Below are 16,962 nucleotides of genomic sequence, written 5' to 3'. Positions count from 1 at the left end.
TCATTTACCAGTATCACAATGCCATGAAATACAATATCCATCATATTCCTAGTACTAAGCAGAATCATGCAGAAATCCAACCAAAATAAAGAGTTTTTTTCACAACATAAAACAAAAAGCTAAGAATAGCCATCAAACCTTACAACTATTGTGACTTGCACAAAGTGATATAATTATTGAGATTTTTTAAATTATGAGTTTGAAGATGACAAGCAGAAAGCAGTTTTAATCCAAGCCACAAACATTGAACAATGGCGATAACTTAAAAATAGCATTTAAATAATGGCAAAACTAATGTGATTTACGTACATACATAATGAATCACATAAATAAAAATAATAAAAATCAACTGGCTCAATGTTAATGGTAAATACGGTGGAGGTAAATTCAGTCACGCTTGATTCTTGTCATCCTGAAGATATATAATTTATTCAGACAAATCGGCAGCGCTCAGAGCAACCACCGTGAAGTGACATTGTTGGGATCCCTTTCCATGAAGGTGCGGCAGACCTTGGCAGAGTCTTCCAGGAGCGTCTCGGGGTCGTGTCTCCATGGTTAATCGGGAAGGACTTGCGCCCGTCCAGCTCGTACAGTTTGCCATCTTTGTGCACAAACGCGATGAAGTGGTGGTTGACAGGATCGTTTTCTCCGGGAGTGTTGGACTGGCCTTCCTTGGCCAGCTCGAAATGGGCAGAGACTACTCCCTCGCAGTTTTCAAGCAGAGAACCTCTGGCGGTGGAGTCCAGTTCTTTGGCATCGTCCAGGAATTGCTTCAGCCAGCCGTCGAAGAGTTGGATATTGTCGGTGTTGTTCGCGATGCTGTGAAGCAGGGCGACGGTTCCACATGCATTCTGAACAGTTTGCTTCATGTGGAAAACGTTCTCGGATATAATTTGAGCATTTTCAGTTAGTTCAGATTCCTCCTTCTTCCTTAAATAATACAAACATAACCTTCAAATATCAATACAAACTACCAGAGCTAGGTAAGTTGGAGGTTAGTAATAAAAAGTACAATAACCTATCCTAGTAATGGTTTCGTAACCAGGAAGTAGAAGGCTAGATTATCTACAATACTTCTCTTTGACCTAACTGAACCGGCAATATACTAAAAACATAACATAACAGCAACAAATATATTTCTACAATATATTTATAAATCTATTTTAATTTGACGCTTTATATAACAATGTATTGTTCAACTGAAATAAAGAATTTGTTTATTTATTTATATTCTCAACTAAAATTCGGTAGGCCTGGCCAGACAGCTTGACGTCACATCGGAAAACTTCCGTTTATTGAAACTGCGGTCTGAAGAAGAGCATTATAGCCCACGCACATCTTACAGAAGACCTACAGAAGTAATAGGAACTACAGAAGTACACTATAATGCCTTCATGCAACACCAAATTATTTACAAAGTGGTTCAAACGATGAACAGGATAAGTACGCAGATACAGTAGAGGACGCACACATGTTGTATTTCGAACAAGAATTCACATGGTCATAATTCACAGAAAATTAGCTTATTAAAACTTAAAAGCACAGGACCTATAGGAGTATAGACTAAACTTGTTGCATCTCAAACAAGAATTCACATATAATTCACTTTAAAATAGCTTATTTACAAGCATAAGACCTACATGGTCAACTTGAAGACATTTTGAACACGGTTGTTATGAAATCGTGGACACGTTGCACAACATGCGAACACGTTGCACTGCACTATAGCAAGTGGCGAGGAATGACTCGATATGATTGTTTCTAACACATATCATCATCCGAGTGAATAACAATGTCTGTGGCTGTTCGCCAACTGTCAGCTACAGCTCCAACACGCCCAACAAACTTGTTTTCATTCTTCTTTTTTCCTTGATTACGTGGAAGTTCCAGATACTTGCTCTTTATTGCATTTGTTCGTGACCTTTGAACCTGCTTCTGAGAATTCTCTAAAATAAGCCCTTCATTGGATGTAGGGAGTTTTGCCTTCATTTCAGCCAAATTTTCATTATTGAAATTCAACATCTTCAGCATAGTCGTGGGGTCATCGTTTAGGAGGTACGAGTAATCGGCCATCATCTTCAAGCTTTCACGGTATTTCTGCGCCAAAAAAATTCAAACATATTTTTGTCCCTTACATAATATGTATATTAAAATTTGATTTATTACCAAAGCTAGAAATTATTTTAATTTTTACACCATTTGTTAGTCCTAGAACATGGATTTACTTTAATTCGCTCGTTTGCACGAAAACAACCATTGTAACAACGTGTCTTATATTGTTAGAAATAATTTTTTTACACTCTTCTAATTAGTCTCATTGGAAAGAACAGGAAATTTCCTATAGGATTTGCTTATTTGCATAGGAGATATAGTTAGATATTTACTGTATCTGGACCACAAATGGTGCAATCGCCCTCTATGTGTTCTTGGTGAAAATTTACCTTTTTCATATCATTTTTAATCTGCCTTTGAAGGGAATACTCTGACCCATCAAAAACACGGATGCATTTCACCGAAAGGTAAGCCGGGCACCCAATCTTCTTTGACGGTTGCATCAGAAATCGTCTTTTTACTGATGACGGGTGGTCAGTCTGTAAAAATAACGCAAATATGTAACTTTCTACAAAATAATAGCTCATGCGGGCGCTTTCCATTCAGCATTTACAACCGGGAGGCCAGTATAGGAAGTAGATTTGACGTGTGATCTGGACCTTTTAATTAATTATTCTGAGGTCTATAAGCAGCAATACATACGTATATGTGATTGTAGGCCTATAGGGCTATCAGGGGTAGGCCTAGGCCCTAGGTTAGCTAGGTCAAGGTTGGCACAGCATATAGGCTATAGGGCTATATAGAGCAGAGATAGAAACAGAGATAGAACAGGTGTAGCATAGGTACGTATTACACCTGCCATAAATGCACGGTAATGGCCTATATACTATAGGCTATTGCTTATCTTATATAGAGGACAACTAAATTAGCCCTACGTAAGCCCTAAGCTGGCAATACTTACCAAATCATCAGGTTCTTTCTTCTTCTTAAAATAGTTTTCGCCTTGTGAACACTGAAGATGTTCTGACTTCTCGATGCAAAATGGTGAACCAAAGAAAGGTATAGGAACGATACCATTAAGGGATGAAAAGAAGATTTTCTCTCCTAAAAAATGGAATACAAATTAGTTTATGCTGGCCAAAAGAGCAGGGCTAGACGCTGCACGCTCTGTGATTGTAGTAGGGTAGGGCTACATACCTTTTCTACCATAACTGGTTCTGGTTGAGAATGAAAACCCTGAAGCCTTCAAGTCAGTATTGAATGCAGCGTATTTCTCCTGGCTGTCGAAGTATCCAGAATAATACTTATTTTCGTCCGTAGGGTTGATTATGTCTTGTAAATGTTTACTAATAACGACCTCCATGTTTCGTTTCTTTCAACTCAAAATCTCCCTCATACTTGAGAGATTTTCGAACGTCAAACCACAGTTAATTCAAGACTTCAAACAAATTATTCAAAATCAAGTTGATTGTTGCCAGCCTTCGTGTACACTCGGCAAACTTCGTAGTTCCGAGCCGCTTTGAGCCTTCGTGTTCACTCGGCAAACTTCGTAACTCCGCCCCCATTCCTCCAGCAATGTGAGAACAGGCGCACCCAGACTTGAACGGCGAAAAGACAACCAGAGATTATTCCGATTCTAATAGCCGTTCTGTCAAGTCATGTCATACGTTTGTCATTCTCCACATTAAAGCCTTTCGAGTTTAATCTAAAATTGTAATCTGTTAAAATAAAATTATCCTTCTGAAATTTAATCTTATTTATTGGAGTCAAATACACATGGACGGTGATGTTATTTGCAGCACAGGTAAGCATTAAATACACGACATCCTAACCTCCATAAATATCATAACCATTCCATAAATGGATCACGTCGGGGTCACCATTTATGGAATGGTTATGATATTTATGGAGGTTAGGATGTCGTGTATTTAATGCTTACCAGGGGGCTGACTCTGTATCTCTCACAAGCGTCCGCTCCGCGGGTTTACGACTGACAAACCCGTTTTCACTGATTTTGGTACTCTTTAGCAAGTCGTAAACCCGAATTTAATCGACAACTCAAAGTGACAGCTCAACGTTTCGCTTTAGACCGACGTCTGCCGACGCTCCTTGTATTTTGACAGTTCTTGTTAACTTTGGTACCCTCTATCTCCGAAAGCTAGAAACATTATAGCTCCAAAGGCTTGATTGTCGGGTTTATCAAAATAGGTCGAACTACCTCTGGTTTGGGACCGTTTAGAGCTTTATATCGCCCAACGACATATTTTTCGAAGTTAATAAAATCGAATTTACTAGTTTTAAAAGGTAAGTAATTTGTTTTATTTCGAATTAAACAATACCTCAACCGAATTGATAAATATATACCTAACCGATGCAATATTAGGCACAGGTTATGGAAATTACACTTCGTTTCAGCAATTACTACAAGAAAAAACTATTTACGTAAACAAATTAGATAATTAGGTTCTTAATTTGGGTTATTTAAATAATTTGTGCGTAATTTAGATTGGAAGGAAACTTTCGCAAACGTCCAACGCTGCAAAGGGATAGTTTATAAGGAAAATTTTGATGTTGAATAAAATAGAATTTTAATGCATCTTTTACCATATATACCGATGTAAATAGTTGTTTCTTGTAGTTAGCTGAATATTTTATCTTATATGCCCAATAGGTACATGGCTGTTTCAATCTTATTAATAATTTATGTTTTTTTGTGTACCTACATTAGCCACAATGGGAGGTTATCTCCGTCTGCTGTTTGTTAATAGAGCATTGCTCGAGGAAGACCTCCGGGAAGAGAGAGTCCGAAGACGTGAGTTGCGGGATCTCTCGAATCCATTAAATATTCCTGCAAATTTATTCATTTCGAATTATCGGCTGTCGCAGGACATTTTCAAAACCCTGTGTGATGAACTGAGGCCGATACTCCCTGTACGTAGGCGAACAACCGGAGTGCCCTTGGAACTTAAGGTGAATACAACATTATTTAATTAATCATTTTTTCTTACAATATCTGCAAATCCCCAACAGCACTTTCCGGTGGAAATTACAATTAGAAATTAAAAATAATTCTCTTTAGTCCATAACCTGTGCCTAGGTACTTTTTCATTTATACAGTTTGTATTGTTTCTTTCTGCCTATCTTATCTTCTTTTGCCGTGTATTTGCCGTACTCATAATACATTATTTATTTTTAAGGTTCTAACGACACTCTCATTTCTTGCGACAGGGTCATACCAAAAAATTGTGGGGAATGATTTTCACTCGAGCCTGTCGCAACAAACAGTGAGCCGACACTTGAACGAGATTGTGTCGGCATTAAACAGAATAATGCACCGGCACATCAAATTCCCAGGAACACAACAAGAAAGGAATTCCGTCAAACAAGGGTTTGTTTTGATCTATTGTATTTTATTGTTACTTATCTTGTTTACCCGAGGATTGTGGCATATTCAGATGACAGACTATAACGTCTCCACTGATGAGGAATGAATGCATCAACATGGATATTATATTGGTATACAAGCGTAGTCTAAGGCCAATTTAAATAAATAATATATCATTATCGTCATAGAATAGAAGAACTGTAAAAATGCCATCCATGTAGATTTGAATGGAAAACAATATCGCTACTGACTTGGTACCTTTTGGTTCTAACCCATTTAGCACATGCTCTATCTTTCTTTCACTTGAATTTCATGACGAAACAGTTTGTTTTTGAAATTTAAGCAAAGAACGGTCCGTCTTAACGATTAAAGTAATATTAATTTTATAACATGTTGTCTGTATCGAGGTTGAAGGAAGGAACAATAAGAATTACAAAAAACAACTAAATTACATATGTGGTGTAATATTTTATATTAGTAGATTTATAAGAAAACAACAGATATTCATCTTTTTACAGCCTCCATACAGTTACCAATGTATTACAGAAAAGATTATGCATTTAGAACACGTACAGTAAATGAGAAATGGTAAAAACATATTTAGATAAACAAGTTGTAGCAATAACAAATGCATGATACAGTAAGTACATGTGTATATTATTACATACTAATCCAACTAAACGAATCATTATATTGATACTAATCCTACTAAAATGTTGCACCGCTTACGAAAAGTAAAGCCATTCAAAGAATGTGTACAAATGAAATAGTTATGTGAACGGCCCTCTAAAGTATTGCCACTTAGTCAAAGCACGTTTGTCTCAGTAACGTATCTACACTCTATTCATATCATCTACGGTATATTGAACATTTAATATAACTCAATATGAATAGTGACGTTACTTTGGAAAAATTGTGTAATTTGTCATTTGAAATAAAACAAAATGTTACACTAAATTTATGGTTTACAATGAAGTAGGGAAGTATTTAAGTACAAATCTTATGACTTCAGAAAAAAATTTGGTTTTGATTTATTAAATACATAAAACAAAATCAGAAACATACTTTTTCAGATGCAAGATCAAAAAAGTAGATCATAAAACTTATAGCGATAAGTTGGTACAACTAGAAATGGTTGATAGGAAATAAGTAAGAGTTATAAAAGCACCTTTGCTACAATGGGTACTAAATGGTAAAAAGGTGATGGTACATGTGCCAGAATCGGCTGTTAATTAGTCACATTTCAATAAGGCGCCGCATTGTCGCGTCTCCAATACATAGCACAGCTCTCAGCATGTTGTCCTGAAACCATAAAAACAACTAAATTATAAAACACTGTATTGATAGTTCAGTATCTATATCGATTTTAATCATAAAACTCTATATATGTTTCAGGTTTTATGAGAAATATCAATTTCCGGGTATAATTGGATGCATAGACGGAACCCATATAGCAATAATAAAACCCAAAGTCCACGAAGAGGCATATTTCAACCGAAAAGGTTTCCATTCGATGAATGCTCTCATGGTAAATAAATATAATTTTTTTTTAAATATGGACAAACTAGCTGATACACCTATCATATAAAATATATCATGCTATTTTTCACCTGTAGATATGCGACTCAAACCTAAAAATAATCGCTATATGTGCGAGGTATGGGGGTGCATCACATGATGCACACGTATGGGAAATGATGGCAATAAAACCACAATTGGAAGATGCAAATAATCGAGAAGCTTTCTGGCTTTTAGGTAAATTTCATTCATGTTTTTAATAAAGTGGGCTATTTTTAATGTATTTGTTCAAATATGTATATCAAATATTATAATATTTCAGGAGATTCAGCATTTCCGCTTAGGCCATACATGATGACCCCCATCTTAAATGCGGTACCGGCATCGCCAGAAGAGCATTACACGAAATTGCAATGCAGGGTTAGAAATTGCATAGAACGCTGTTTTGGGATTTTAAAAGCAAGATGGCGCTGTCTTTTAAAACATCGTGTGCTTCATTATACCCCAGTAATGGCAGTGAAGATTACAAATGCATGCGCTGTTCTTCACAATATTGCCATTGAAGCTCAAATGCCAGAACCAGAGGATGTTATTATTGAAAATGATTGTAGAGAAGTGTTTGATATTAACAATCGACACGACAATAACCTCAGGCAAGGTCGGCTAACTCAACGTGAGCTTGTTGAGACTCTCAATCGCCACAATTAAACCAGCTCTCTAAAATCATCTTCAATAATAACATCCTCTGGTTCTGGCATTTGAGTTTTAATGGCAATAATATTTTAATGTTGTAATTTTTGTCTCATCTGTTTTTAAATGACAATATTAATATATGTACGAGTATATTGCCATTATAATGTCTAATATAAAATAAATCATATCTTACACTTCCGTTTGATAACCTCTGAGAGTATCAGAGCCATCATCTCTTTCATTTCTTTGAGAAGTTCAATTTTCTCCCGCTTCATTTGGATCTTCTCCCGCTCCATCTGAAGGAATTCATCCATTCTATTTTTGACTGAAAGTGAAAATATTTATGTAATTTTTTTATAAATATATTTGTTACATACGATTCTTACTCTTTTTCATAGCATAATTCCTATACACCCCAAGATATTTCAGTGTAAGTACTTACATAGTCGTTTAGAAAGGTTGTGCGAGGCCTTTCTTCTGATGCCAGATGGCCCAGGCTCCGGCTCAGACTCCGGCTCAGGCGTCGCGGGGATTAAAATCTCCACACTGGGAATAATTTCCATCTGTAAAAAGTAATAAACTACCTATTTAGTTTTCCAATCCATATTAAAATTTAACTGTGCATGAATATGATCTGAAACATACAAACTGGAAAGGAGTCTCCTCTCCAGGTACTCCATCAATGAGTTCTGGCCCAATAATGGCCAGAATTTTGTCCTCGAGTGGGGTGAGAGGTGGTACCCTGCTCACTCCTCCCCCAGTCTGGCACAGCTCCACTCGAAGCCGCGACGCCTTCTTCTTCGCGTTGCTCCTCAGGTCCCTCCAGGTCTGAAACAATTAAATAATTAGTCAAACAACTATTCTGGTGAAATAGATTATTTGGAATTATTATAATATGCACATACTTGCTGCCACTTTTCTCCTGTTTTGCAGGTTCCAAAGCCGAGAGCGTTTAGGTCCTCTGCTAAACTCTGCCATTCTCTTAGGTTTTGCAGGCGTCCCTCCAAGCCCTGGAACCTACCGGAAGCCATGGCAGGCCTCTCCGAGAGCCACGCCACCAAATACTCCAGCTGCACACTCGTTGCCCTTTTTTTAATAGTCTGTAGGAGAATTATCATGTATTAAATAACTAACAATGTAAAATAAGTTTACAGTCCTGCCAAAGTATAACATCACAACTGCCATTCTACAAATAATTCAACACTCCTCACACACCAACACTAAACCAGTCTTTAATTCTGACATACACCAGCACAAAACACGATCACAAAATCAAATACATTTATCATCATCTACTTACACGACCAAATTTGGAATTAACTCCTTACAATACATTGCACACAAACAATATAACGCATTACCTAGTAATTTAAAACTTCCGGCAACTAACAAAAAAACATTGACAAAAGCTCTTAAAAGATATTTCCTTAGCAGTTTCATTAATGACTAACACAATCTTTCTCTTGTACTCCATAATAACACCTGCGTTTATTTATTTTAATGTATTTATTTTAATGTATTTTATTTATTTGCCTTGTCCTTTCTAATGTTGTCTTTCCCGAAATGAGTTTTATAAACTCATTGGGAATAATACATTATTACTTTGTTATCATTTTGTAATGTATTATCTTGTAATAAAATAAATAAATAAATGAACATCACGAAAATGAGGTGACTAATAAAAAACTGACAAAGGCAAAAATACACACTACCTAGTGAATATAATATAATAACATAATGAGTAGCGTCATTAGGTGAAAAGAAATCTACAAATAAATGTCATTTGTACGTATAAAACACTGTTCATTCAAAGCGAATTTGAGGTTATAAAGTCCTTTACTTCTTGGAAAGGTTACGATACCTTACGAAATACATTTACCAACGTAAAAAAATACAGAATAAACATGAAAATTATAAATAATTGTACAACTTACGGTCATTTTTCCTTATTTAGTGATAAATTAATCAATTGTTAAAAATGCGTCAATGGGTAATATTATGAATTCAGCGGAAACGTCAAAATTCAGCGCGCTAATAAATATGCCAATAGACAATTTTGGCATTTCTGTATAGAGTAATGTGAGATGCAAACGGATCCGACGCCGACGACGCTAAAATAAACCAAACTTTATCCATGTCGTTACAGAGTACTAATTTAAGTCCGATGTGATAAATTTGGCCAAACAGAAACGTTTTCGTTTGTGAAATCGAAATTTAGCGAGTAAGCCCCCTGTGCTGCAAATAACATCACCGTCCATGTGTATTTGACTCCAATAAATAAGATTAAATTTCAGAAGGATAATTTTATTTTAACAGATTACAATTTTAGATTAAACTCGAAAGGCTTTAATGTGGAGAATGACAAACGTATGACATGACTTGACAGAACGGCTATTAGAATCGGAATAATCTCTGGTTGTCTTTTCGCCGTTCAAGGGGAGTCGCTATATGCACAGCGACTAGTCGACAGGGGCGTGGCCAACATATCCGAGCATACCCGAGTGTGTTCCGAGTAAATTGTTTCTCACTGCCGTGAAACGAAACTTCAGAAATCATCAGAAATGGCGTCTTTGTGTGCCGGTTTATACCGTCTTTTAGAAGTTTCGTTAAGTAATTTCAAAAAGAATTCAGAGACGGGTGTTATCAGTGGATACATTGACAATGAAGTAAATTATGAAGCATGTCTGTGTTCTGTGAACGCGTTGGGGCACTCTTTTTCAACGAGAGACAGTATGAAAAAGAAGTTGGGAGGTAAGTTCTAAACCTTAGGGCATAGGTCTATGGTAGGCCCATTCCATCCCATTTCTTCAGTTCATAAGCAGCTGCTGATATTTACGAGTTATTCGAAATTAACATTTCCAATCTTTCAGATGCAGTATACACGTTCTGCCCGCCTACAGTGGAGTTCTTTGGGATTCCATTTTTTTGGGCTGCCATTTACATTCGGTATGAATGCGTACAGAGTGCGCCCGAGGCCCCCGACTACACCGCCCAAATAAAAAGAAGAAAAGAGAGTCTAATTGGTATGTTAATACACCCTTGAACCACATCAGCTAGGCCTACTCCCCCTCGTCTTTCAATAGTAGCATTGACAGAGCACCGAGGACTCTCTGGTCCAAGATTAATGTCTATAACCCCAAAATGATCACCGTATCGTCGGTGATGTGTTTAAAATAAAAAAAGCGATGGGCCTGGGCCTAGGTAATCTAGGACTAGATTACACCAGGGGCCTTCCTAATATGGCAGTTGGAGCTCCGTCTCATTTAGATTAACACGACAATCACACCAATCACAATTCATCTTTGTGTGTTTAAAAGTGTGCCGTGGCTCGTAACACATCCTCATGTCGTGTTAGTCTAAAGAAGACCATGCTCAAAGTGCCAAATTAATTAAAGCCCCTGCAGCTATATCTCATTTCACAATTTTAATTCATATCACACTGGATTATAACCACACTTGTAATTTTATACTAATGTCAACATTGCATAGGCCCTAACAACTTTTGTAAAAGTTAATCATCTGCGTCAAATAAATTAACCATGGGCAATTTATTTGCCGCATAAATAATAGGCGTCTTATGCGTATAAGCCTATTAGACCATATACCTTGAATTGTTCTTTCAGGCTGATCACCCAAACCATAAGAAGAAGACGTTCCGGGTTTTGGACTCCAAGAAGCCTGGTTGTCCCGCAATGATGAGTGTGAAACAAATCAAATATTTTCCAGAATTTCCTGTTCCACCTCAAATTGCAGAAAGAGCAAAAACGAAGGTATGATAGTTTCTTTTCTCTGCTTATCCCTACATGGGCAATCACTTTATAACATTATTTTAATATTTTAATATTTGAAACTGTTATTTCATGGTGGAATTCCATTATAAATATATATAAAGAACACAATTTTAAACTTTTTTCCACTTGTTTTTTTATATTTGACCGTGACCGGTTTCAGCCTGTTAGGGCCATCTTCAGACTGGTACAATTTTTGTCTTAAACTAGGGTTTATATACATAGGCAAATTACATTGAGGGGAGGGGTTAACATAGTAGGTTGATATGAATTATGAGGGGTTTTTCGTGAAATATGATATTTCCCAAATAAGTATTGTTATTAAAATCAAATGAATTTATCTGTAGAACTATGGTAATTATGCCTATTAGGGCTATCAATTTAAGGATTTACCCAACATAAATTTATGGGTAATCTATTGTGTGGTTAGGAAACATATTTTAATGGATTTTATATAATTCAAATACATATTTAGGATAGGTGACACACTAATTATAATGGGTATAGCAACGGAGATTTAGCAACTGATTCTAATTTTGTGTTCATAACATTGTTGGGGTTTACTTTTTTAGTTAGGCGGGTTATCTCTAATGACTCTAGCCTATCTAATTTATGACCTTTGTCGCAGGTATGTAAAAATTTTACATCTCTATCCTTGTCAAACGAGTGTTTATTCTCAAGTAAGTGTGCCGCAACATTCGACATCTCGCCTTTGTCATTTACCCAGCTTGAAAAATGTTCTTTTATGCGGGTTTTGAATGATCTACCTGTTTGGCCTATATAGTAAGACGGGCAATTGGCACAGTTGGTTTGGTAAACTCCTGAGTTTTCCATTTTATCCCTTTTGTCTTTGTTATTTATTAGGATTTTACCTAATGAATTTACATTATAGAATGCTGTTTTACAATTGTCTTTATTGGTTATCCTAGATATTTTTGTGGATATATTACCAATAAAAGGTATTTTAACCCATTGTTTTTTTGTGACATCATTTTCATTGTTGATTGTCAGACCTTGTGATATGATTGCCAGTGTGAGTTTTTTATTCTTTTTCTTTAATAAACTATCTATAAGTTCACTACTATATCCATTATTATTTGCTATGGTTTTAATAACATTGAGTTCATTATTATAATTTATACAATTCAGGGGTATATGTAAGAGTCTGTGAATGAGTGAGTTAAATACTGATAATTTGTGAGAAATGTGGTGTCTAGATGTGTTATGTATAATGTTGTCGCTGTATGTTGGTTTTCTGTAAATTGTAAATTCTAATTTTTTATTAATTATTTCAATACCTATGTCTAAAAAATTAATTTTATTTCCCCCCATTTCCATTGTAAATTGGATGGCTTTGTTGATTTTATTAATTTCTTCTAGAAAATTATCTAATTGTCTGTGAGTTCCCGTCCAGATAATTAAAATGTCATCTACGTATCTACGATAGAAGGTAACATTTTTAAATGATTTTAATTTTTCTATCTGTTCTTCCATGTGATCCATGAAAAATTCGGCCAGCACCGGTGATATCGGGCTGCCCATGGCTAGTCCATTAGATTGAATATAAAAATTATCATTAAATCTAAAGAAGTTTTGTTCTATACATGTATTTAGTATTTCAGTTATTTCTTTCCGTTCTATCAAATTAGTATTACGTTTTTCCATGTAGTTGTTAATAATTATCTTTAATTCGTTTGTCGGTATGTTAGAGAATAGGCTGACGACATCAAACGAAACCAGAGTGGCATTGTTAGGTATGTTTATGTCTTTGATGAGGTCTATAAGTTGTAAGGAATTTATTATGCCGTATTTTGATTTAAAATTGAGAGTGTTTTTGATGATTCTATTTCCAAATTTTGCTAATTTATAGGCAGGAGCTGAATTGTATGATACTACTGGTCTTACTGGCATGTTATTTTTATGTACTTTAGGTTGTCCATAAAGGCGTGGGCATTGGGGGTTCATAACAGATAGACTATTTTTATGGAATTTATTCTTAATAAGGACTTTGCTAGAGTTTAAGATTGAGTTTACATCAGATGCGAATTTCGAAGTGGGGTCCTTTTTCAATAGGGTTACTTTACTAGTGTCCAGCACATCTTGGACTTTTTCTATGTAATCTGATTTGTTTAAGATTACTGTACTATTTCCTTTATCTGCTTTTGAGATAATAAGGTTGTTTTGTTTGATTTTAATTTTTAATGATTTTATTGTGTGTGCTTCGCTTGAAAATTTACCCTCAGTCGTTGCTTTTTTAATTATTTTAGCGCATAGGTATTTATTGCTATAGTCTGACGTTGCTATATCTGTGTCTATAGCTAGATTCTCGAGATCTTTTAATTGAAGTGGTAAGTTTGGGCAGTATTTTAAACCTTTTTCAAGCATTTTAATTTCGGTATCATTAAATTCTACATTGGTTGTATTTACTACCTTATCGTAAAATAATAGGGTGGGTGAATTTAATGAATTGAATGAACCCCTGAATTGTATAAATTATAATAATGAACTCAATGTTATTAAAACCATAGCAAATAATAATGGATATAGTAGTGAACTTATAGATAGTTTATTAAAGAAAAAGAATAAAAAACTCACACTGGCAATCATATCACAAGGTCTGACAATCAACAATGAAAATGATGTCACAAAAAAACAATGGGTTAAAATACCTTTTATTGGTAATATATCCACAAAAATATCTAGGATAACCAATAAAGACAATTGTAAAACAGCATTCTATAATGTAAATTCATTAGGTAAAATCCTAATAAATAACAAAGACAAAAGGGATAAAATGGAAAACTCAGGAGTTTACCAAATCAACTGTGCCAATTGCCCGTCTTACTATATAGGCCAAACAGGTAGATCATTCAAAACCCGCATAAAAGAACATTTTTCAAGCTGGGTAAATGACAAAGGCGAGATGTCGAATGTTGCGGCACACTTACTTGAGAATAAACACTCGTTTGACAAGGATAGAGATGTAAAATTTTTACATACCTGCGACAAAGGTCATAAATTAGATAGGCTAGAGTCATTAGAGATAACCCGCCTAACTAAAAAAGTAAACCCCAACAATGTTATGAACACAAAATTAGAATCAGTTGCTAAATCTCCGTTGCTATACCCATTATAATTAGTGTGTCACCTATCCTAAATATGTATTTGAATTATATAAAATCCATTAAAATATGTTTCCTAACCACACAATAGATTACCCATAAATTTATGTTGGGTAAATCCTTAAATTGATAGCCCTAATAGGCATAATTACCATAGTTCTACAGATAAATTCATTTGATTTTAATAACAATACTTATTTGGGAAATATCATATTTCACGAAAAACCCCTCATAATTCATATCAACCTACTATGTTAACCCCTCCCCTCAATGTAATTTGCCTATGTATATAAACCCTAGTTTAAGACAAAAATTGTACCAGTCTGAAGATGGCCCTAACAGGCTGAAACCGGTCACGGTCAAATATAAAAAAAACAAGTGGAAAAAAGTTTAAAATTGTGTTCTTTATATATATTCATTATTTTAATGTTTTCACTATAGTTAGATGCAGTGTTGTGTCAGATACTTTTTAAAAATATCTAGATACAGATACAGATACTTGGCAAAATTTGTAGCCAGATACAAGATACAATGTAAAATTGTATCTGTATGTAGATACATATACTTTTTAAAAGTAACTCACAGATACTCGGATACTTTTCTTCTTTTTTGGGGGAAAACTTAAAAAAATATATATATTATCGAAAACAGCGATTACTTTAATTTCTTAAAGACGGTAGACGTAAACGCTTGTGTATATTTTACATATTTACACTTGCTTGTTTTATTCGTTGCCCAAAAAGATATTGGCAAATTGGCCTGCAAGCGGTGATAACATAAATGCATTAGGGGTCCTCGCGGGTACCCGGATAGCATATTACTATCCGGGTACCCGACGCCCCTTGGATAAATAAAACATACGTGAACTATGTGCAACTTGATTACTTTGGGTTCTGATGGAAAATTAAAAAAAAATTTAATTATTCATTATTTTTATTTTATTTTTTAAATTCTTTTTTTTTTATATACGGGGGTAACCGGGTACTCGGTTACTCGGGTTAGGACCCCTAAAATGCATGTATATAAACTGCTATAAAATATTATACACTAGATGGACAAAGGTACCCACTAGCTGAATCTGTGAGAAAACTTTAAAATTAACTAGAGAAAATCGGTAAAGAAGTTCACTTCGAAAATAAAGTATCTGAAAGTATCTGAGTATCTGAGGTGTCAGATACTAGTAAAAATGTATCTAGATACAGATACAGTTATAGAAATATAGCTAGATACAGATATACAAAAATGTATCTAGATACTACACAACACTGGTTAGATGCAAGGTTATACAAATACCGTTTTGGACAACACACATTTGTTTAGAAGGAAATGTGGTGGGAATACGCAACTTCCCATCGCTTACTTAAACACATTTTCAACATTCTTATCTATTGAATTTTACTGTGCTGCCATGGTAGATGTCAGCACAGTACCATGGCCGGAAATATGATTCCCAGGGCCTCAACACTGCAAAATAGAAGGTGTGAAGCATATTTCCCTGTGTCCTTCAGGAAATCAGATATTTTTTTGTTGAAAATATTATTTTATATTTTTTACTGCCTACCATCCCAATAATTACTGTTTTTGTAGGTTTCTATTATTTTTATTTATAGTAAAACATTGTGGCTTGTTTTCAGATTCTGAAACAAGTGAAGGCAGCCCTTCAATCCACAAGCCCACCTAAATGTGTGCTACGTTATTACGTCTCGGTAACCGTAGAAGCGAGCCACAACCACAGCAGAGACGCGGCCAAGATGACCCAAGAAATTCATCCTGACCTGATACAGGAGATTAACAGGCTTAATTACATACATACACACATAATATTATTACTATAACTATACAATTAACACAACTAAATTAATATAAACTATCTCTATTTAGTAACCATTGTTTCAGCATATATCTCAATCTATTTGTAGAATCGCAATTTTTTATATTAATGGGTAACATGTTAAGCATTTTTGGCACGTTAAATTCTAGGGTTCGCCGTCCGTATTTATTATTATATTTTGGAACAAGCATTCCTTCATTCTTTGTAAACCTTGTATTATATTCATGTTCCACTTTCTTTTTATAATCAGACTCAGATATATGTTGAATCAATATTTTGTACCATAATAAGGCCTGCACCGGTAATATTGTTAAATTCCGATACAACAATGATATGTTTCGTCTCTGTGAAAAAATATGTTTTTGAGCTAATAACTTAACCATAGAATTTTGTACTGATTGCAGGTGGTTTAAATTAGTTTTACAAGAGTGACCCCAAGTAGTTAAACCATACCGTAAAGTTGATTCTGCGAGTGATAGGTAAATAATTTTATGTAAAAAATATTCACCGGAACGAAACATTTCAGTTTGTATATCCTACCCACTATCGCTCTCAGCCGCTTGCAAGTTTTGT

The 16,962-nt window shown here is 35.1% G+C and overlaps 2 protein-coding genes, 1 long non-coding RNA gene and 1 pseudogene across 4 annotated transcripts; 1 reads left to right on the top strand and 3 right to left on the bottom strand.

Moving 5' to 3' along the window:
• LOC149414256 (ubiquitin carboxyl-terminal hydrolase isozyme L3-like) lies at positions 1-2,975 on the bottom strand (annotated as a pseudogene). The gene is made up of 3 exons (XR_016304145.1): positions 2,669-2,975; positions 1,641-1,845; positions 1-930 (listed from the first exon to the last, which is right to left on the bottom strand). The product of XR_016304145.1 is annotated as a ubiquitin carboxyl-terminal hydrolase isozyme L3-like (transcript).
• LOC149414255 (uncharacterized) lies at positions 1,762-3,646 on the bottom strand. Its single transcript, XM_089644124.1, has 4 exons — positions 3,250-3,646; positions 3,014-3,156; positions 2,442-2,591; positions 1,762-2,097 (listed from the first exon to the last, which is right to left on the bottom strand). The coding sequence occupies exons 1-4, from the start codon at positions 3,413-3,415 to the stop codon at positions 1,762-1,764; spliced, it is 795 nt and encodes a 264-aa protein (XP_089500250.1). The 5' UTR covers positions 3,416-3,646.
• Positions 3,647-5,700: 2,054 nt separating this feature from the next.
• Positions 5,701-9,588, bottom strand: LOC149414254 (uncharacterized). The gene is made up of 6 exons (XM_089644123.1): positions 9,583-9,588; positions 8,554-8,748; positions 8,294-8,476; positions 8,091-8,211; positions 7,842-7,973; positions 5,701-6,739 (listed from the first exon to the last, which is right to left on the bottom strand). Coding segments are annotated over exons 1-6 (639 nt in total). The 3' UTR covers positions 5,701-6,737.
• Positions 9,589-10,254: 666 nt separating this feature from the next.
• Positions 10,255-16,215, top strand: LOC149414253 (uncharacterized). Its single transcript, XR_016303971.1, has 4 exons — positions 10,255-10,399; positions 10,519-10,671; positions 11,272-11,418; positions 16,193-16,215. It is a non-coding gene; the product is annotated as an uncharacterized LOC149414253 (long non-coding RNA).
• The last annotated feature ends 747 nt before the right edge of the window (positions 16,216-16,962 follow it).

The sequence above is a fragment of the Hesperophylax consimilis genome, chromosome 20 (assembly GCF_061612785.1).
Source record: "Hesperophylax consimilis isolate HC1 chromosome 20, BYU_Hcon_1.0, whole genome shotgun sequence".
NCBI classification, from domain to species: Eukaryota; Metazoa; Arthropoda; class Insecta; order Trichoptera; family Limnephilidae; genus Hesperophylax; species Hesperophylax consimilis.
The sequence above is the reverse complement of the archived record's forward strand: the minus strand, read 5'-3'. Positions and strand labels throughout refer to the sequence as shown.

What these genes read in the sequence shown, in the direction of transcription:
- LOC149414255 (XM_089644124.1), bottom strand. Translation starts at nt 3,415, where the DNA reads ATGGAGGTCGTTATTAGTAAACATTTACAAGACATAATCAACCCTACG. An exon ending in AACCAGTTATGGTAGAAAAG is followed by an intron (nt 3,157 to 3,249) that starts GTATGTAGCCCT and finishes TCCATTTTTTAG; the next exon opens with GAGAGAAAATCTTCTTTTCA. An exon ending in TTAAAAATGATATGAAAAAG is followed by an intron (nt 2,098 to 2,441) that starts GTAAATTTTCAC and finishes TTTTTGGCGCAG; the next exon opens with AAATACCGTGAAAGCTTGAA.
- LOC149414254 (XM_089644123.1), bottom strand. An exon ending in CAGGAGAAAAGTGGCAGCAA is followed by an intron (nt 8,477 to 8,553) that starts GTATGTGCATAT and finishes TAATTGTTTCAG; the next exon opens with ACCTGGAGGGACCTGAGGAG. An exon ending in CAACCTTTCTAAACGACTAT is followed by an intron (nt 7,974 to 8,090) that starts GTAAGTACTTAC and finishes TTTCACTTTCAG; the next exon opens with TCAAAAATAGAATGGATGAA.